This window comes from Rhineura floridana, chromosome 6 (assembly GCF_030035675.1).
Source record: "Rhineura floridana isolate rRhiFlo1 chromosome 6, rRhiFlo1.hap2, whole genome shotgun sequence".
In the NCBI taxonomy this organism is placed as follows: Eukaryota; Metazoa; Chordata; class Lepidosauria; order Squamata; family Rhineuridae; genus Rhineura; species Rhineura floridana.
In genome coordinates, this window is record NC_084485.1 from 78,624,655 (window position 1) to 78,646,056 (window position 21,402).

General features: G+C 42.4%; 1 protein-coding gene across 2 annotated transcripts in view; it reads left to right on the top strand.

The window, feature by feature from the left end:
• Nucleotides 1–21,402, top strand: part of STRIP1 (striatin interacting protein 1) — a 33,913-nt gene that overhangs the window by 2,813 nt on the left and 9,698 nt on the right. For both annotated transcript variants that reach the window (XR_009763513.1, XM_061632602.1), the window contains exons 3-20: nucleotides 1,285–1,359; nucleotides 2,051–2,185; nucleotides 3,026–3,146; nucleotides 6,295–6,363; nucleotides 7,506–7,612; nucleotides 7,967–8,094; nucleotides 13,722–13,904; nucleotides 14,017–14,234; nucleotides 14,611–14,676; nucleotides 15,625–15,688; nucleotides 15,858–15,929; nucleotides 17,053–17,127; nucleotides 17,444–17,541; nucleotides 18,464–18,590; nucleotides 18,679–18,779; nucleotides 19,330–19,396; nucleotides 19,520–19,624; nucleotides 19,785–19,989. Coding sequence is in view for 1 of the 2 variants with exons in the window: in XM_061632602.1 (XP_061488586.1) it covers nucleotides 1,285–1,359; nucleotides 2,051–2,185; nucleotides 3,026–3,146; nucleotides 6,295–6,363; nucleotides 7,506–7,612; nucleotides 7,967–8,094; nucleotides 13,722–13,904; nucleotides 14,017–14,234; nucleotides 14,611–14,676; nucleotides 15,625–15,688; nucleotides 15,858–15,929; nucleotides 17,053–17,127; nucleotides 17,444–17,541; nucleotides 18,464–18,590; nucleotides 18,679–18,779; nucleotides 19,330–19,396; nucleotides 19,520–19,624; nucleotides 19,785–19,989 (2,016 nt within the window). In the remaining variant the exon portion in view is untranslated. The remainder of the gene's footprint in view (nucleotides 1–1,284; nucleotides 1,360–2,050; nucleotides 2,186–3,025; nucleotides 3,147–6,294; nucleotides 6,364–7,505; nucleotides 7,613–7,966; nucleotides 8,095–13,721; nucleotides 13,905–14,016; nucleotides 14,235–14,610; nucleotides 14,677–15,624; nucleotides 15,689–15,857; nucleotides 15,930–17,052; nucleotides 17,128–17,443; nucleotides 17,542–18,463; nucleotides 18,591–18,678; nucleotides 18,780–19,329; nucleotides 19,397–19,519; nucleotides 19,625–19,784; nucleotides 19,990–21,402) is intronic.

Here is a 21,402-nt window from a genome sequence, read left to right on the forward strand (position 1 = left end):
CCGCCATTCCAGGCCCCTCACTTTTTCTTCCCAAAGCACTATAAGTTTGCACTTGTTGCATGTATATACCAAGTTGTTCTCAGGCAAAAAACAAACACTGCACAGATCTTGCAGGTCACTACCACTGGAGCGTTCTTCCCGTCTGTAGTCTCTACTGCCTTTTGTTTTTTTCTTTCTACTTGTATTGGAATGGCCTGTGCTTTGTCCTGTCCTCCTTCAGGGTAAATAGGAGAGGCCCACTAGTATGGGGTGCACTGTACAAACATTTTTAGGAACCTCTTGGTTCTCCCTGTTTGCTCACTCTCTTGAGAGCTGACTTGCTTGTATATCCTCTGGACCAGCTGATACAACTCCCTCTGCTCTGCTCAGTTAGGAGTCAGGAAACAGAATGAAAACTCCCTGCACCTACAAAGCTGCTCCTAGTTGTGCTCAGCAGCTATCAGGCCATGCCCCTTTAGCCAGCAGCTTCGGGCCACACCCCTTCCAATCAAGCTGCTATGGAGCCCTTAGGAGCACATGGCTTTAGAACCCTCTTCGTCTGTTTCTTCCTTCCTCTGTCAAACTCCTGTTAGCTCTCTCTGTTCACTTGCTGTCTGAGAGCTGGCTCACTTATATATCCTAATTCATTTGTTATGGTAAATAATATTTTAATATATTTTAAAGTCCATTTTTATGATGTTTTAGAGCTGGTATAGCACAGTGGGGAGGAGAGCCTGGCTGGGAGTCCAGAGTCTGTGAGTTCAAATCCCCGCTTGTGTCTCCTGGGTGTCAAGGACCAGCTAAAGATCACCCCCACAGGGAGTGGCTCAGGGGTTACGTGCCCTGCCACCTGTGCAGCCGTGGGCAAGATGCATAGCCCCAAGGAGCCCAGTTGCCCCCCAGCTGGCAGTTGCGGACAAGGAAGGGGCTGGCTTGTGCAGCTGTGGCAAGCTGAGCAGGCCCTAGCCAGCTGGGGAGGACTAGCCTCAGAGGGAGGCAATGGTAAACCCCCTCTGAATACCGCTTACCATGAAAACCCTATTCATAGGGTAGCCATAAGTCGGGATCGACTTGAAGGCCGTCCATTTCTATTTTCAGAGGGTTTTTAGTGTTTTTGTTTGCCGCCCTGGGCTCCTACTGGGAGGAAGGGAGGGATATAAATCTAATAAATAATAATAATAATAATGGCCTCTTGTCAGGTTACTCATAAAGCAAGGCACTGAAATTCTTCAAACCATACTCCAGGTTTGTATAAGATAGAGCTTAGTAATCATAAGATTTTGTGCGCATATTATCTTTTGGCAGAACTGTACAGTTACACAGAAGGTCCAGAATTCCAGCTCAACAGAAAATGCTTTGAGGAGGATTTTAGACTGCATGGTAAGAGTGATGTATTGTCTTTATGCTATGAAAATGTCTTGTAGGGTTAGTTTGTGTGTGTTCTAGAAATTGGTTTGTGTGTGTTCTAAATGTAAGATCTTTCTATTTGGGATGGAAATAAAACACTAGGGGGTTGGTTGCTAAATCAAGTATGTTTTTACTTCTTTTCATGGAACGTTGGTTTTATTTTAACCCAATCTTAATAGGATAGTTAATATTTGTATTTTAAACCCATCATTACTTGCCCTGAGCTTCTGGGAGCAGGGTGAGCTGTTTTAGATAAGCAAGAGGGGCAGATCATACAGCATGGAATGCTTATTTATTAATTTTCTCAGTGTTTTAGTCCATTAAATTGAAGAGTACTGACCTTTTGAACCTGGAGGGTCAATCAGTAGTTTACTCTTTATGGGCAATAAAGGGTGCAGTTCTTGAAATACTTGATGTAGAATAGTAAGTTTATCTGCATTTCAGTTGTGATTTGATGTGAAAACTTGGCAATAATGTGAATGGCAAGTTTATTCATCATTGTGTGGATGTTATTCACAACATTGCTAGTCTAGATTTGCTGAGAGAGATCCAGGTTTAATCTGCCTCATGTTTTGAATGTTATCCTGTTATGGGCTAGATAGTTTTGCAACACACACCCATGGCTTCAGAAAGCAGCCTCATATCAAACTGCTTGGCTTTACAGTGCTGGATAAAAAATGGACGGAGTTGGACACCAATCAGCATCGTACCCACGCTATGCGGCTTCTTGATGGCCTTGAGGTCACTGCTCGGGAGAAAAGACTTAGAGTAGCCCGAGCCATCCTCTATGTTGCACAAGGTATACCTTTATTACTGTCAGAGGAAATGCTCAGTTATGACATGTCTGCTGATTGCTATGTAATGTCTTGATGGAATATTCCTTAACACAATATTCGAGTGGAACAGAATCTTAAATAAATAGTACCTCTTTTCACTGCAACTCAAAGCTGCTGTTATACTTACAGAGCTAAAGCAAATTCATAGATTTTGACCTTTATTGAATGTTTTAGCTATTCAACATGGTAATTAAATGACTGAGTCAGTTTCATTTTTTTAAGTTGTTGTGAGACTAGATTCTAGAGGTATAGTCACTTTTCATAGTAAACCAAAAATGGTGGTCATCCATCTCTGCCTAGATAGAGAAACTGCAAGATTGTTGCTTCAAAGCCTCTCAATAGAGTTATAGCATGTCTAGAAATAAGAATACCAATAATAAATATTGTTATATGTATATTACACCAAATAAAATTATTAGGCAACAGACGCTGTTCAAGGGGAATTATTCTTTGATATGTTGGTGTGATCAAGTGCTATCAAGCCCCTTTGGAACCTGTGTTTTATTGTAAAATCATGTAACATTCTTGTATTGTGGCCTGCAGTACTTTATGACACGTGAGTTCCAGATGCTGAGACAAACTGGCATACTAGCGGGTGGTTTTCATAGTACTGTATTATAATTTCTTTATTATTTGAATGTTGTGAATTCTCTGTCCTTAGGAATGAGAATTAGGCAAAACATATCAGTTATGAGTAAGAACATGTGTTATCTATAAAATAGAGAACGGATTAGAATGGTTTTTGTAAAGTGTAATCTAATATTGACCACCTCTGCTGAAATAAATAGTTTTTGTGGTTTCAGGCACATTTGATGAGTGCAGTTCTGAAGCTGAAGTTCAGTCCTGGATGCGATACAACGTTTTCCTTCTACTTGAAGCTGGCACATTCAATGCTTTGGTGGAGCTTTTGAACATGGAAATTGAGTGAGTTCCATGTTGTTGTAGAGTTGGGCCTCTGTGAGGAATGTAGGCTGTTTAGATAGCCTGGTTATGATCTGCCCCACCAGGATATATATTTTTACAGCTTGTGAAAGATCAGCTGCCAGACTCATTCTGTTATCTGTCCAGTTTGACTCCCTAGAAAGTCCTGGAGTTCAGGACTAAAGTTTTGTCTTAGGCAGTAGGGTGACATTGCAAGTTCCTTTCACTTACATTTCCAGTATCTGATTGAGAAACTTTATCTTTTTGATAACAGGGAGAAAACAAGCAATATAAAATTGATCACTTTTGAGGATGCCTTTGGTGAGCATACAGCTAGAAAGTAAACTTGGATAAATGGAGAGATTAATATCTACTGGCATGGGCTCAGGGCTTAAGGTTGGCAGAGGGGCAATAAAGTAGGAACAGGGACCTAGAACTATGTTTAAGGTCCAGGAGGGAAGGAGGCTCAAGGCAGTCCAGCATTAAAGTAATTAATTAAATTAAATTTAAATTAAAATTACATTCAAAAGAGATCCTAGCTGTACTGAACAGTCACAGACCACAAATATAAAATAGTGGAAGAATTGGAAGCTGTCTGCTAATGGCTTGGCCACTTATATTAGTCTTGGCTTGGCTGTTTACTCCAAAGGCATAGCAAGCAAGATGGTGCAGTCAGTTGTTGGGTCCTGGAAAACAGGCTAGAACGTAAGAAGAGCCTGCTGGAACAGGCCAGTGGCCCATTTAGTCCAGCATCCTGTTCTCACAGTGGCCAACCAAATGTCCATGGGAAGCCCTCAAGCAGTATGTGAGTGCAAGAGCACTCCCCCTTCCTGCAGTTTCCAGCAACTGGTATTCAGAGGCAGTATGGCAGAGCATAGCCATCATGGCTAGTATCCATTAATAGCCTTATCCTCCATGAATTGTCTGGTGGCCATCACTGCCTCTTTTGGAAGCAAATTCCATTGCACTGTGTGAAGGAGTACTTGCTTCTCTCTCTCTCTCTCTCTCTCTGTTATCAGTTAATCTTGACTATAACGGCAGACTTAAGGTTGCATCTAATGAAGGTGTCCTGTTAGCACAAGGACTTCAATCTGCACAATGGGACGTCCTCTCCCTTTCTTTTCTCCCTCCCCCTTATCTTCTGGAGTTGCCCCAGCTCTCTGTGGCAGATGGATGGAGAGTGCAGGAGAGGAAGTACTGTTGCTCAGACAGAAGCCCTTGTGCTAACAGGACTACTTCGCTGGATACAACCCTTTGCCTCTTATCCAAGGGGAGAGGCTTAGCTGCCCTGCCAATTTTCAGGGGAGCTGTAGCCCACTCTGCTCCTTCTCCCTTCTGGAGTCCTGAATAAGAAGCCTGAATGTTGGGATTATTTCATCTCCTGCACCAATAGCACCAGAGTTATTTATATAAAATATGATTTATAAACTGCTTAACATTTAAAAATCTCTGTTGGGCATGGGAAACTGTTAACACTTTTCCTACAGAGATGTCTGTCTAGTCCACCTGTGACAATTGAAGGTTTGAGGTATGCACACAAATAATCAAGGGATGGATATTTATTTTTCCTTTGGAGGTTTACTATTGGCGGTCAGGCCTTCCTTAGAAGTTCTGCTGTTTGAGGGCTTAACTGTAGCAGAAAGGAATGTTCTAGCCTAGGCATATGAATTTACTGTCTCTTCTGTTTATTAGTTTATTTATTAAATGATTTATAAACTACAGGGTACAATTGCCTTGCCAAGGCTTACAAAATTCCAGAAAATATAATATGTAAAACCACCAGATTAATACCACATCCTACCCTCTTAAAAACTGAGCAATAGCAATTTATTTATTGCAGCAATTAATAAAGCACAGAATGAAATAAAATGGTTTTAACATTTTTCTTCAAAATTAACAGACAAGGGCCACATGTATCTTCTGACCAGAGTTAATTCCAAAGATACCAGACCACCCCTAAAAAGGGCCTGTCCCTGGCACCAACATACATGGAAGCAGACTATTCAAGCTACATTTTTTTCATAACCACAGTGGTCTACTGTCTTTTAAACACTAAAAACTAGACCTGAACTGATTTTAAATGTTGTTGACACATTTGTATGTTTGAGAAAGGATCTAAACAAAATGCTAATTTATTTCATAAACCCTAGATTAATGGCAGCTGATCATAATGGGTGCATACTACTTCCAAGATCAGAGTCAACATGCCTCTGAATACTTGTCACTGAGGACAAACATGAGGAGGTTACTATTGCCCTCATGCTGTACTTGTGGGCTTCCCATAGACATCTGGTTGGCCATTGTAGGAACAGAATGTAGGACTAGCTAGGCCTTTGGTTTGAGCCAGCAGGGCTCCTCAACTCTGCTTAGAATTATGTGAAACTGCCCAAGCTGTCTGTTTATTCCTCTTTCTTGTGCAAGGAAGGGAGAAATGGGGGCTGAATCCAGTGTTAATTGCAATGAAAACATCAAACTCTGCATCAACAGAATCAGTTTTATAGAAAGTAACTGGAATGTAGTCTGTAATAATTAATCTTCATAATTCTACCAAAAAATCCTACAGAACGTCTTATACACAAAATATATTTTTGTGTATTTCCACAGACAAATGGGACAATAGTGGGACACTGCTGATGTGGAGTTTGTCTGTTAGTCCAAAAAGAGTTTCTGTTTCTTCTGCCATAAGCATGGCTGGAATTGAAACAAGGATAGCAATGTCTGTAACAAGAAAGGAGATGGAGCCATGATTTGCATCCAGCTCAGTCAGACGCAGGAATAGCTGCTCAGAGTTTTCAGCAGGATCAAACATGTTCCTACTCAATTATCTTTAAAAAATTAACATGAAGTTGTTAGAAGGTTTCAGACAGTTGGGTACTATGGAGCAGAAGCTTCTACTGTAGTTGATTTCAGTCCAGTTGGCAAGCTCTCATGACAACTGTGTTGGGCAGCTGCTGTTGGGTATGTGAGGGAATTAGAGAAGGATGAATTAGAGCATGCACAGAGTGGTGTCCAGCAGTAGAGAAAGGCTACATAATATGCATACTGTACCCATGCTGCTTTATTCTTAATTCTTTAATCTTGATATGTCTCATATTTAAAGTTGGTCCCACATTGCAGGCAACAAGAGCTAAATTCCCTTTTTTCTTTCTAGTAATAGTGCTGCCTGCAGTAGTGCAGTGAGGAAGCCTGCCATCTCCCTGGCTGACAGCACAGATTTGAGGTGAGGAATATTAGAATATAGGCCCTTGATGCTGTGAGAAGGACTCGTCAGTTAGCTGCAGTCTTTGCTCTGTTTGCATGTCCTTTTGTAGGCACTGTATTTTAGAATAATAGCCTTTTAGACCTGGAAGGGACTTTGGAGACCATCTCATCTAACCTTTGACAGTGCAGAAATCTGTAACTATGGCATCTCTGGCAGATGGCTTTCTAGTTGGGGTAGGAGACCTTGTTCAGCCCAAGGGCCACATGCCAGTGGTGGACAGGGCCAGAAGTAACAGTGGGCACATCAACTAATGTGAATTTTACCTTTATACACTTGGGTTGTTTCTTTGCACACACTCTGTCCTTGGCCCAGGCAAGCAAGAAACATCAGGAATTCAAAGACAATTCCAGCCAGGCAAAAACACTCAAGGAGCGTGCCAAGCAGGGCTGATAAGGAATGTGGCTTGGGGAAAGTCCCAAGGACGAGATAGAGAGGCCTGAGGAGCTGCATTTGGCCCCAGGGTCTGAGGTTCCCCATCCCTGTCTTTCAGCATCTGCTTAAATACCTCTTTCCCATTTGCACAAATATCAGACTTCTAGATTTGATGCAGTAAATTGTTGTGCCTTAAGCAGTCTGCAGTGAATGAGTGGACTTGGGGGTGTAAAGACAGGTAACCAAACTGAATGCAGCTCTGAATAGAGTATGTTAAGAATGAACAGTGTATACTACTAGCTTAGTGTGTATGTGAGTGGCTATGCACAGTACTATCTGTAGTGGAACCTCTGTGGTTGGGAAATGGCAAAATGCCTGTGGTTTATGTAAAGATATATCCTCTTCAATGAGTAAATTTTTCTTTGGGAATTACAGGTTGCTAAGCAACAGTCACATTGAAAATATAGAGTGGGAGCAGAAGGAGAATGCTGGCTTTTTATCAGTAAAACCAGTCTTCTTGTTATTCCAAACATATTATGTTGCTGCTTCTGATGAAGCCAATGGGAACATTCATCATGAACACTTTGCTATTCTACCTCTCTCCCCTATCCCTGCAGCTCTGATGGCTAGATTGCTTTACTTACACTTTTGTAGAGTAGTTTTAAATAAGCTGATCCATGTTGTCAGTTTGCCTTCTAACATGTTCAGTCTTTGCAATCCACTTTCAGGGTGCTGCTGAATATTATGTACCTCATTGTAGAGACTGTCCGTCAGGAATGCGAAGGAGATAAGCCAGAGTGGAAGACGATGAGACAGACCTTTAGAGCAGAACTGGGTAGGGGTCCTCTTGTTGCCCATTTATTGTGATAAGGCTATCTAATAAGTCTTTTGATTTTAAGTAAATAAGTTATCAGTAAGCCAGGAAGATGGAGTTATTTTGTTGTAAGAAAAGATTCTCTAGGTATGGGAAGGAAACTTTTTTTCCTTCAAACTACAAGATCTTAGTGAACTTGAGTTTAAAACTTAAAGACAGTGTGCACAGGAACAAAAAAATGTGATGTACGATATACAGTATGGCAGATATTGGGCTCACTAGAGGATTGACTGCAGAGGACGGGGTTGGAATATTTAAAAGTAGAACTGAGGCATCTGCATGTAGCATGGCCATCACCAATATATTGCCTTTCAGGGGCACCTCTGTATAACAGTGAACCATTTTCTGTGATGCTATTTGGGATGGTGACCAAATTCTGCAGCGGCCATGCCCCACACTTCCCTATGAAGAAGGTGTTGTTGTTGCTGTGGAAGACTGTACTGGTAAGAGGTTCCTGTCCTTGAATAAAGTGATGTTTTAACAGATTTCTTCTAGTGATGTAACCACTTTGGAAGGCTACTTTTAACTTCTGGGCTGAACTCAGTACAGAGTCTAACATTCTTAACATTTAAGCTGTAGGATTGATGTGCATAGGTCTGGAGTCTTTTTTGTTACTAAAAATCTATTGTAACTAACCAATAAATGTAAGTCATATGAGAATGTCTGTGTTGTATGATTTATATCCTAGAGTGAAACAAGCACCACTGGTGGAAGATGTCATGGGAAAGTTTCACAATTCATAGTAGTGTGCTTTTGGGGAGAGGGTATTATACTTCTTCTGCCTTTGCAGCAGGCACGAGATCAACCCCTCTTCATGCATTGTGTGGCACCTACCAGATACAAACACTGCTGGGCTGAAGCAGGATCCTGGGCAATGGCTTGGCAAAATGCCTTACTTCTATCCTCAATCATTGTTGAAGAGGAACAGATACATAGGAAAGCTGCTTTGGAGTTCTTCTGTAATTTGTTGGGCTTATTCTGTTCTTTTCACATATACCCTGCGAATGCCATTTGGCACGTCCCTGTAGCAGTGCTGCTGCTTTCTTGTGCTGGCTGCTAGCTGAGTTGGGGTATCCTTTGGACTTTCTGGTTGCTTGAAAACAGCAGATGGTGCTGCCATTGTTACATAGTCACAGTATTAATGTGAAATGAAGCTGTAGGTTAATTTTACTAAAATTAACAATGAATAGATATTTTGAAACTAGGAAGTAAAAGTTAATGAATATTTTCTTGCTAGCTAAAATGTCTTATGAGGAAGTTCAATTTTTGTAAGTATCCTAGGAGTGACAAGCCAGCAAATACCCTTGCTGACAAAAATTTGAAAACCAGCATAGCTGAAGTAGGTAGTCCATAACTTAATTTAATATTGGAAACATTAGCCTACCACACCGCTTCAAAATGTTTTTAATTTTTTCACATATAAATCAATTTTTTTGGATGTTGATTATAAAAGTAGCTCATGTTGGGCACAAAATAGACTTGCAGTGAAGAAATACCCTATTAAAAAAAAAGAGCACAGGAACCAGGAAAGTATTTTAGTTGGCGCCATAAGGAAACTCATCCTACATAAATCTGGCTTTTTTAAAAAACTACCATAATGTATCGTTTTCAGATAGCACTACAATGAGAATGCTATGATGATGTAACCCATCTGTGGATAATTACATTTTTTAACTGTTAAAGACTAAATTATGAAACAAAAAAGTGCAATATTATTGCCAGTTTTCAAAAGAACTACATTAGCAGAAGATGGAGAAGTTTCATACTTTATGCGAAAACAAGACCAGGAGCAGACTGCAGTACAGATCATGAACTGGTAATATAGAAAATCAGAGTAAAGCTAAAGAAGACCAACAAAGCGCTCATAATGCCAAAATACAATTTAAATAACATCCCAGAAGAATATAAAGATCAAAGAAGGAACAGATTTGAGGCTTTAAACTTAGTTGACAGAGAACCAGAAGAACTATGGATTGAAGTCAGAGACATTATCAGGGAAGAATGCAAAAAGACAATACCTCTAGTTAAAAAGAGAGAAAGACCTCAATGAGTGACTGACAAAAAAGCTCATACAGCTCCATGGTATACCGTGGAGCTGAGAGTGATGAAGCAAGAGAAGAGGAGGCTTGAGTGCAGATGGAGACGAACTCCTGACGAATGCAATTATGCTTTGGTAAGTGCCTCTTCTAAGCGGTATATAGTAGCGGTGAGGGCAGCAAAAAAGAGATATTTTGCTGCCACAATTAAGGCATCTCTCTCCCGCCCGGCGGAGCTCTTTAAAATTGTACGAGGGCTTTTACATTCTGGCCCTCGGGATGTTATGGATTCATCTGTAGCCCGCTGTGATGAGTTCGCGAGGCACTTCCAGGATAAGATCGCATGCATTTGCCGGGACTTAGACTCCAATGTTATGGCAGTGAGATCTAATGAAGCATCCAGAACACGGTCTTGTCCTTATTTATTGGATGAGTTTCAGTCTGTACAGCTTGAGGATGTTGACAAGATCCTTGGACTGGTGCAGGCGACCACATCTGTTCTGGACCCTTGCCCCCCTTGGCTGGTGAAAGCTGGCAGGACCGGAACCGCCGGCTGGGCCAAGGAGATAATAAACGCCTCTTTGAGAGAGGGAGTGGTCCCTGACTGCCTAAAAGAGGCGGTAGTGAGACCGCTCCTGAAGAAACCCTCCTTGGACCCAGATAACCTGAACAACTATAGACCTGTGGCGAATGTTCCGTTCTTGGGCAAGGTACTGGAACGGGTGGTTGCCGGCCAGCTCCAGGGGCTCTTGGATGACACTGATTATCTTGATCCATTTCAATCCGGTTTTAGGCCCGGTTTTGGCACCGAAACAGCCTTGGTCGCCCTGTATGATGACCTCTGTCGGGAGAGGGACAGGGGGAGTGTGACCCTGTTGATTCTCCTTGATCTCTCAGCTGCTTTTGATACCATTGACCATGGTATCCTTCTGGGAAGACTCACGGAGTTGGGGGTACTGCTTGGCAGTGGCTCCGCTCCTACTTGGTGGGTCGTCACCAGAAGGTAGTGCTTGGGGAACATTGCCCGATACCCTGGACTCTCCATTGTGGAGTCCCGCAGGGATCGGTACTGTCCCCCATGCTTTTTAACATCTACATGAAGCCGCTGGGTGCGGTCATCAGGAGTTTTGGGCTGCGTTGTCATCAGTACGCTGATGACACGCAGCTCTATTTCTCCTTTTCATCCTCTTCAGGTGAGGCTGTTAACGTGCTAAACCGTTGCCTGGCCGCGATAATGGACTGGATGGGAGCTAACAGACTGAGGCTCAATCCAGACAAGACCGAGACGCTGTTGGTGAGTGCCTTCTCTGCTCAGATGGTGGATGTTCATCCTGTTCTTGATGGGGTTACACTCCCCTTGAAGGAACAGGTTCGTAGCTTGGGAGTTCTTTTCAATCCTTCCTTGTCTCTTGAGGCCCAGGTGGCCTCGGTGGCACGGAATGCTTTCTACCATCTTCAATTGGTAGCCCAGCTACATCCCTATCTGGACAGTGACGACCTCGCCTCAGTTGTTCATGCTCTGGTAACTTCTACATTGGACTACTGCAATGCGCTCTACGTTGGGCTGCCCTTGAAGACTGTTCGGAAACTACAGCTAGTCCAGAATGCAGCGGCCAGATTGTTGACGCGGACCAGAAGGTCCGCTCATATAACACCTGTTCTGGCCCGTCTGCACTGGCTTCCTATTTGTTTCCGGGCTAGATTCAAAGTGCTGGTTTTGACCTATAAAGCCCTACACGGCATGGGACCGCAATACCTGGTGGAACGCCTCTCCCAATATGAACCTACCCGTACACTGCGCTCAACATCTAAGGCCCTCCTCCGAGTACCATCCCATCGAGAAGCTCGGAGGGTGGTGACTAGAGCTAGGGCCTTTTCAGTGGTGGCCCCCGAACTGTGGAACAGTCTCCTCGATGAGGTGCGCCTGGCGCCGACGCTACTATCTGTTCGGCGCCAGGTGAAAACCTTTTTATACTCCCAGGCATTTTAAAGTGTATTTTAACAGCATTTCTGTATTTTGGACGTTGTTTGGTTCTTTTGTTGTTTGTTGTTTTGTTTCTTGATTTATTGTATTTATATATTGTGCTTGTTTTTATCTTTTTGTACACCGCCCAGAGAGCCTTCGGGCTTAGGGCGGTATATAAATTAAACTAACTAACTAACTAACTAAATAAAATGGTTAAAGAGATAAGGAAAGCAAAAGGAGACAGAAACGCAGTCAGAACCCTAAATACAATAATACAGCGTATAGTATGGAGTGACAAAGAACTATTACAACAGTTATTGTATAGAAATAGGATAATAAAAAGGTAGAATAAGAGCCCTATTCCAAAAGATCAGAGAAATGAAAGGGAAATTCAAACCCAAGAGTAAGGATGTTGAATAATCAACAGGGGAACATACTGACTGACCAAGATGAAATAAAAGGAAGATAGAAGCAATACACTGAAGAACTCTATAAAAGAGATGCAAGGATAACAGATTCATTCATGGAGGAAGTGTATGATGAAGAACCAGAAATTTTAGAAATTGAGGTGGAAGCTGCTTTTAAAATACTTGGAAGAAACAAATTACCTGGAACAGATGGCATACCAATAGAGTTGCTACAAGCTACTGAGACTGAATCTGTCCAAATTTTGACAAAAAATTGTCAACAAATATGGAAAACAAAACAGTGGCCCACAGACTGGAAGCATTCCATATACATCCCAATTCCAAAGAAAGGGGATCCCAGGGAATGCAGTAATTTTTGAACTATTGCCTTTATATCCCATGCAAGTAAAGTAACGCGCAAGATTCTACAACAAAGGCTTTTACTATATATGGAGTAAGAAATGCTAGATGTCCAAGCTGGATTTAGAAAGGGAAGAGGTACCAGAGATCATATTGCAAACATACGTTGGATAATGGAATGGACTAAGGAATTTCAGAAGAAAATCACCTTGTGCTTTATATATTACAGCAAAACCTTTGAGTATGTAGATCATGAAAAACTATGGAATGCTTTAAAAGAAATGAGGGTGCCACAGCATCTGATTGTCCTGATGCGCAACCTATACTCTGCATAAGAGGCTACTGTAAGGACATAATATGGAGAAACCAGTTGGTTCCCCGTCAGAAAGGATGTGAGGCAGGGGTGTATTTTATCACCCTATTTGTTTAATCTGTATGCAGAGCATGTCATATGGAGGGCGGGATTGGACCAAGATGAAGGAGGTGTGAAAACTGGAGGGGAAAATATCAGTAGTTTAAGATATGCAGACAATACTATACTTCTAGCAGAAACCAGTAATGATTTGAAACGAGTGCTGTTGAAAGTTAAAGTTAAAGAGGCAAGCACAAAAGTTTCCTTGCATTTTTTACACCTCTAAATGCCAGCCAAAGTCAGGATCATTCAGACCATAGTATTCCCGATCTCTATGTATGGATGTGAAAGTTGGACAGTGAAAAAAAGCTGGTAAGAGAAAAATCAACTCATTTGAAATGTGGTGTTAGAGAAGAGCTTTGCATGTACCATGGACCGGGAAAAAGACAAATAGTTGGGTGTTAGAACAAATTAAACCAGAACTGTCACTAGAAGCTAAAATGATGAAACTGGGGTTATCCTACTTTGGACACATAATGAGAAGACCTGATTCACTAAAAAAGTCAATAATGCTGGGAAAAACAGAAGGGAGTAGAAAAAGAGGAAGGCCAAACAAGAGATGGATTGATTCCATAAAGGAAGCCGCAGATGTGAACTTACAAGATCTGAGCAGGATGTGTTAAGTAAGTGTGTCTGCTAGGAAGTGGCTTCATTTGTTTAGAATGTTAGCTGTGAAGATGTTTCATACGAACACAAGAGACATGCCTTCTGTGCTGTGCCTTCTCAGTTTCACAAATGGTACTCTGAAGAATCATGGGCATGTTTCTGACCACAATAAACCTTCCATTCCTCTGTCTTAGTTTATCAGTAACAAACCAGTTTTTGAACAGTTTGTGAATGACCAAAGAGATAATACAAGTGAATGACCTGCATCTATCCTCTTGTGTAGTGCACCCTTGGAGGATTTGAGGAGCTTCAGGATATGAAAGCAGAGAAACGGGAGATGTTGGGGCTCCCCCCACTTCCTGAGGATAGCATAAAAGTGATCCGGAACATGAGGGCTGCCTCTCCTCCAGCATCTGCTTCTGATTTGATTGAGCAGCAGCAGAAACGGGGGCGTCGAGAGCACAAGGTGAGTTAGGGTACAGTCTGTGAAGGAGTAATCTACCCCTCTTTGGGGAAGATCAGTGTTCATGAGAGGAAGGTAGACCAGCTTGCCTTTCACTGTGTGTTTGTCCTTCCAGGCTCTTATTAAACAGGATAACCTCGATGCCTTTAATGAGCGAGATCCCTACAAAGCTGATGACTCCCGTGAAGAGGAGGAGGAGAATGATGATGACAATAGTCTTGAGGGAGAGACGTTCCCTCTTGAAAGAGATGAAGTGATGCCCCCTCCTGTCCAGCACCCTCCAATTGACCGGCTGACTTGCCCAAAAGGTTTACCTTGGGCGCCCAAGGTCAGGTGAGGACCTAATCCTAGAACTGCAAGGCCCTTGTCTTCAGCTTCAAACAGTGCTTGAATACTGGGTTAATGTGCCTAATAGATTTCTGAAGGTGATAACTTTAATGAAGATGTGCTCTGGCTTCTCATGTTGATGTTGCCTTGATGTTTGGGAGACTTGATGCTGGGCAGGCTGTGAGGATTTCTCTCTTTGAGTCTAGTTAGTGCTAAGCCGTATAGATGGGATGCCTGCAATCAGCAGATTTGTTTTTGTGTTTCCTATCTGTATACAATGGACGCTCGTCTCTCCACGGCATTGTGATGAATGAAATATGTAGTAATCTTGAGGAGCCCTAACGTTTTGACTGGATTTTATTTTTGCCTTTTTTTTTTCCAGAGAGAAAGACATTGAGATGTTTCTGGAATCAAGTCGGAGCAAATTCATTGGCTACACCTTGGGGAGGTGAGTTAAAGCAGCCCCAAATTTGTTGACTCATGGACTCACCTTGATAGTTGGGATCTCTTTTTTGCCACCATGCATTTAATGTTTTGGGACACTGGCAGCATAAACTATTTCTTGAAAAAAGTGAAGACATCAAGCTGTTGGGGCTTTGTTAATTTTTAGGCTTTCATATCATTGGGTGGTATACAGCAAAGTGCTTCTGTTAGTACAAGGACTTCTGGGTGCACAACATAACTTCCCCTCCTGCTCTTTTCCCTGCACACCCCATGTGCACCTCCTAAACCTGTTCTGGGACTTCCCTCAACCCTCTGGAGCAGATTTGGGGTGGGCATGGGTGTGTGCTTTGGGAGAAGAGAGGGAGGGATAGTTGCACTGCACAAGCGAAAATCCTTGCGCTAACAGAAGCACTTTATTGAACATCACCCCTTGTTTCTCATCCTGTGTTGTGCTACAATTATAACACGGTCAACACATCAATGGGTTTTTGTTGTAATACTGCTTATCCTGGCTGCTCCTGAAATCTCATGAGGCCAATGCACACAGTCATACATGCATCTCAAAATGATAAAGGAAGCTATAATATTTTCTGACAGTGGTTCTCAAACTGGTTCCCAAACCAGTGGTCTGCAAGCTTGATGTATCTGATGGATTTGTGATTGAAGACAGGAGATGGCTTCACATTTATCATATTAAATAATTTAATTGCTTCTTTTATTTCTTATATTATACTTTCTTGTATTACAATTTGAATTCTATGGAATACAATAAACAAAAATATATTAGAAATAAAAAACACAAATCCATTTAAAAATCATACAGCATCTAGCACAGCACATTACAAGCATTAAGTGGTCTGCCAAGCCCCTTGGCAATTTTCAGGTGGGGAAAAAAGTTTGGGAACTGCTGTTTTATATCACGATATTTGCTTTTTGCTTTTTTCCCCTCTAGTGACACCAACACAGTAGTGGGGTTGCCCAGACCCATTCACGAGAGTATCAAAACTCTGAAGCTGGTGAGTACTTAATTTGTGGACTTATTAATTTGTGTGTATAGAAGACACAACATCCAATCTGTTGCTATTTCCCTGTGCTAAGTAATATTATCCCAGGCAGGGAAACTGTTTGAATTTACTGTGCTCCAAATATGGTAAGGTTAACTTCCTTTGTTCGGTCTCTTTATAGCACAAGTATACATCTATTGCAGAGATTCAAGTTCAAATGGAAGAGGAGTATTTGCGTTCTCCCTTGTCAGGGGTAAGTATCATAAGGAAAATATCCAATAGAGAGAGGACTCATGATTTTAAAAGTATTTGTATGAAGAAGCTGAAGAGGTATAACAGAACAATCCAAATGCCAAGAAGCCAGCAGGAGGGGGGCCGGTGGAGGAGGAGCCGGGGGGAAACTCTACAAGATCTTCCTCCTGTTCAGGGGCTGTCACCCTGGCTGAACGCCAACTCTGTTGGGATCCACAAACACAAGCTGGCCAGGAAGCGGTAACTCCAACAAATAGGCCTAATTAACAGACATAATTAAAATTATTTTACTGTGCTGGCCTTTTGGCCGGCTGAATTTGTGGGGGGACCAGGACCCGGGGGAGGGCTCTGAACATGAGGAGGATCTTGCGTAAGTACCCCCTGCGGCTCCATCCCTGGAATGCCCTGTTCTCGGGGCTCCTGGCAGCTTCCACCAGCCCTTTGTCCGCCGGACTAACTGCCCCCAGCAGCCTGCTGGTGGTGCCGGCTGGCTCCTGGCAGCGCCATGGCTAAGCCACAGCAGAGAGCTACTGCCGGCACAGCCCAGGCTCCACTGCATTGAACTCACCCCAGACTGCGGAAAAGTGAGTTGGATTGTTCTCCATATCTTTTATTTGGATTTGGATGTTTGATTGATTTTTACTATCTGCATATGCTGTGAATTGGCCCATTTGGTTCCCAGCCTGCACATCAGAGTCTTGACTTTGATCAAGAGTTTCTGTGAGCAGCCCATGGGACATTCCCAGTGGAGGAAGGAAGGGCGACAGATTTTCCCCAATTTATCTCTCCCCAGTAGCCCCCTGTGTTCCCTGAAATCTGCTCCAGAAGGTTAAGGGACCCTGCAGAATAGTGTGGCATAGGAAAAGGGGGAATTGGTGAAAGTTGCCCCCTCGGTGGGCATCTTGCTGAATCTCAGTACCTTCTGCAAATGAAAGGAATCCTCCTGTTTGTGGAATGGGCACTCTGGATCCATCCCCTTTTGTGATCTAATGCTGTGTAGTCTGCCTCTGGAAGGCATTCTACCCCGAAGAGATGTTTTGCTGAGGTTCTAGATGCAATATGTAGTTCAGCTTAGCATGCACTTGAGGTTGGAAGGGATGAATTATCTCCTTTTGTTCATTAAGGGGGAAGAGGAGGTTGAGCAAGTTCCTGCAGAAATCTTATACCAGGGTCTTCTTCCTAGCCTGCCCCAGTACATGGTGAGTTATAATCTCCTCCTTGTATTCATTCCCAAGGCCTTCCCCCCACCCTTCTTCTTTTCCATTTTCTTAAATGTGTTGTACTTTGGCCTTCCTACCATCTTTAAGATGGGAGAAATATCTAGTCTCAGTTGGCATTTAATTCCTGGCTTGTGCAAACTCCTTATTCTCTTTGCTTGCCAGAAAGTAACAAGTTGTGTCCTTTGATGCTTCGTGTTAATTTCTTCCCATTATCTATGTTTCTGAATTCCCCCTTTTCTTTCCTGTACTTGGGCACTTCAGAAGGTCTCCTCTACCTCATAACTTTCACCCACAGATTGCCTTGCTGAAGATTCTGTTGGCTGCAGCACCCACCTCCAAAGCCAAGACTGATTCCATTAACATCCTAGCAGATGTTTTGCCTGAGGAGATGCCGTGAGTCTCGCTGTTAGGGGAAAAGCAGGTGGTGCATATGGTGAATGAAGGGCAGACAATGAATTGGTGTTTACTTGACTTTCTTTGACTTGGTTGAGTGTTGAGAGGGCAGACTGCCATTTGTCTATTTATATAGATGTTTCTTCCCCACTGTTTTTTATAAGAAAAATCCAAATGCTTTTCAGATGATGGAACATTACATTTTCTGAAATCTTGCAAAATTATGTGTGTGGTCTAGAATTAAGAGATCTGGCAGTATGGGAAAGAAGAGAGTCAAGACAGACTGTTCAGACTGGATCAGGAAAGCCATTTGGAATTGGGCGTCCTTAGAAATGACAGATCTCTTAGGTATACAGCGTGGAGTTAGGCCAATGATCAAAAGTCTCTTGAGAAGCTCCAGGACAGTTTCAGTTGTGATGCTTGTGCTTCTTTCCCTGCATTTGAGTCTGTTAATATATGCACCATCCTTCAGGTGAAATCAAAAAGAGTATCTGCCTGGAGCAAGAAAGATTTCATAAGCTTGATGTGGTCCTAACTAGATTCTGCCACACTGCATCCAGTGGGTTCAGTGTAGTACTTTTTTCTTCTTTTAAGCTTTTATTCTGCACAGCAAACCCTGAACTACCTTTGTTGGCAGATGGAGCCACACACAGCTTGTTGAATTCTTCAGTATGTTGACTCATTAAACAGAGTTGGGAATGGCTTGGAGAAAACTGTTGAGGAGTTGTCATCTCTGTCTTGATTACCCATATATAAGCTAGGAGTGATGGTGATTGTGGAGCTTTAAAAGAGAGAGACTGTAAAGCAGTACTTAAATTAGAAGTACACTGACGGTATAAAGAAGTCTTAATGCACTGAGAACTGCCCTACCACAATTACCTTCACATACCACAGAAGCTAATATTACTGCTTTGCCTTCCAGAACAACTGTGCTGCAGAGTATGAAGCTAGGTGTTGATGTTAATAGGCACAAAGAGATCATTGTAAAGGCTATTTCTGCTGTTCTGCTGCTGCTACTCAAACATTTTAAGCTAAATCATGTCTATCAGGTAAGCATGAGTTGGCAGGAAGAGGGGATTGAGATTAATCTGGAATTTGTTTGCTTAATGTTCCCATCACTTTTGTTCCCTGCTCCAGTTCGAATACATGGCCCAGCACCTGGTGTTTGCCAACTGTATTCCACTTATATTGAAATTCTTCAATCAAAACATCATGTCATATATCACTGCCAAGAACAGGTAGGTGTCGACATCACTAGCACACCTTTGTCCTAAAATGCCATGAAAACAAATGTGACACTCTATCTTTGCCATGGGGCATTGGATGGTATCCAGATGTGGGTTGTAAGAACACGTAGTCATCCTCCAGAATTTAACTTGCCAAAAGGAAGTTGATAAAAGCCTGTCTATCACACCAATCCTACTTCTTGTTTATTGAATAGATAGCTTAAAAATGTGAACATATACTGAGTTACATTCACAGAGAGAACCTATGGCCATGAGCGTTGCTGTACCCCACAGACACCATTGGCCTAGTGGGCTAAAGCATTACTGAGTTAGTTGATTTGCTTATTTTTCTTGACAGTAAGTGTCAGGATAGGCAGATATGGAAAGATTACACACATTAAAAGTCTTGATTGTTGCAAGCTGAATCGCAGGGGATGGAAATCATGTCACATTCATCATTTTCCTCATATATTTGAACCAGACAGGGCTAGCCATTTTGGTTGTGGTATATTTGACAAGTTGAGTCATCAATTCTGATCCCTTTTCGGTATTCTTATTTCAGCATCTCTGTTTTGGATTACCCATACTGTGTGGTTCATGAGCTGCCTGAGCTGACTGCAGAGAGTCTGGTGAGCTAAACTGCCTTGACAGGAACACGGAAGGGATGGAGATGGCATTATCAGTAAGGGGCACTTCCTCATGTTGGTTTTCCTTCCCTGGTAATATTTCCTTTGTTTTGCTTCTTCCTACAGGAAGCTGGAGACAACAACCAGTTTTGCTGGCGAAACTTGTTTTCCTGCATTAATCTACTTAGGATATTGAATAAATTAACAAAGTGGAAGCACTCAAGGACCATGGTAAGTAGGAATGCCTTAGGAAGCCTACATTTGGGTATGTATCTGCAGTGTACACTTTTCCTTTATTGAGCATTTACCATCATTTTGGTCTTGAGCAAATGGATGGTGACAGAGGTACAGATGAAACCTTAGCAAACGGAGTGCTACTTTGCCTTCACAGATGTTGGTGGTATTCAAGTCTGCACCCATTCTGAAACGAGCCCTAAAGGTGAAGCAAGCCATGATGCAGCTTTATGTTTTGAAACTTCTCAAGGTGCAGACAAAGTATTTGGGCAGACAGTGGAGGAAGAGCAACATGAAGACCATGTCAGCAATCTACCAAAAAGTGCGGCACCGGCTCAATGATGACTGGGCTTATGGCAATGGTATGTCCTGGATCTGTTTCTCCTCTCTCCACCCATCCCAAATCTTTCATAAACCTTTAGCTGTTATGTCAAGCCATTTCCGTAAAGCATCTGTCTGTGTTAACAGATCTCATCAGTAATTGTTAGGAGTATATGGTGATGGTTCCACTTATCCTAAACAGAGCAAGCTGGTGATATAATTTTTCCTATTTAAATTGCCCTTCCTAAATGGGCATATTTTACTATAACAGTGTGGTGCGGTAGCTAGAGTGCTGGACTTGAACCTCAGAAATCCATGCTCAAATCTTTGCTATGAACTATACTGGGTGGCCTTGGAGAAATCACTGGCTCTCAGCCTTAAACCTATTTTGCTACTAGAATGGCTGTGAGCGACAAAATGGAGTCACTCCATACATGTTCAAAGAAGGCTAGGATACAAATGTGAGATGTTATGGATGAATATGTCTGCTGGGAAGTCCCATGTGTGCTTGTGCATCTCATCTCTAAAAGTTGTATTTCTTAAATGATCTGCCAAGTGGGAGTGATACCATGCTAGAGTGTCTACATGATAGCAGACTAGCAGCTCTTTTACCAGTACCCTGAGTCAAGTGTCGTGCTTCAAACACAAATGTATGTATGTATGCATGCATATCCGACCCTTCCTCCCGGCAGGAGCCCAGGGCTGCAAACAAAAGCACTAAAGACACTTTAAAATATCGTAAAAACAGACTTTAAAATACATTAATACAAAACATCTTTGAAAACATTTTTTTAAAAGCTTTGAAGACATCTTAACAAAGAAAAAAAGGTTAAAAACAATGTTTTTTTAAAAACCTTTAAAAAGCATATTAAAGAGCAATTCCAACACAAACGCAGACTGGGATAAGGTCTCAACTTAAAAGGCTTGTTGAAAGAGGAAGGTCTTCAGTAGGTGCTGAAAAGGTAACAGAGATGGCGCCTGTCTAATATTTAAGGGGAGGGAATTCCACAGGGTAGGTGCTGCCACACTAAACGTCCATTTCTTATGTTGTGCAGAACGGACCTCCTGATAAGATGGTATCTGCAGGAGGCCCTCACCTGCAGAGCGCAGTGATCGACTGGGTATATAAGGGATAAGACAGTCATTCAGGTATCCTGGTCCCAAACTGTATAGAGCTTTGTACAACAAAATTATGGCCTGGTAGCAAATGGGCAGCCAGTGCAGTTCTTTCAGCAGCAGGGTGACATGTTGGTGATACTGGTGCGTGTGTGCGTGTGTAGGTCATACAAGGATGGAATCCAAGAGTCGTATAGAACAGGAATAAGCCAGGCCAGGCAAGTTTCTTGTAAGAGTCTTTACTAGGCAAAGACATTAGACACAGTTCTCTCCACAGACAGTTTCCCCCACACTCTGAGCTTTTCCAAGCTTCCCACCTTATCAGGCTTCCCAGCCAG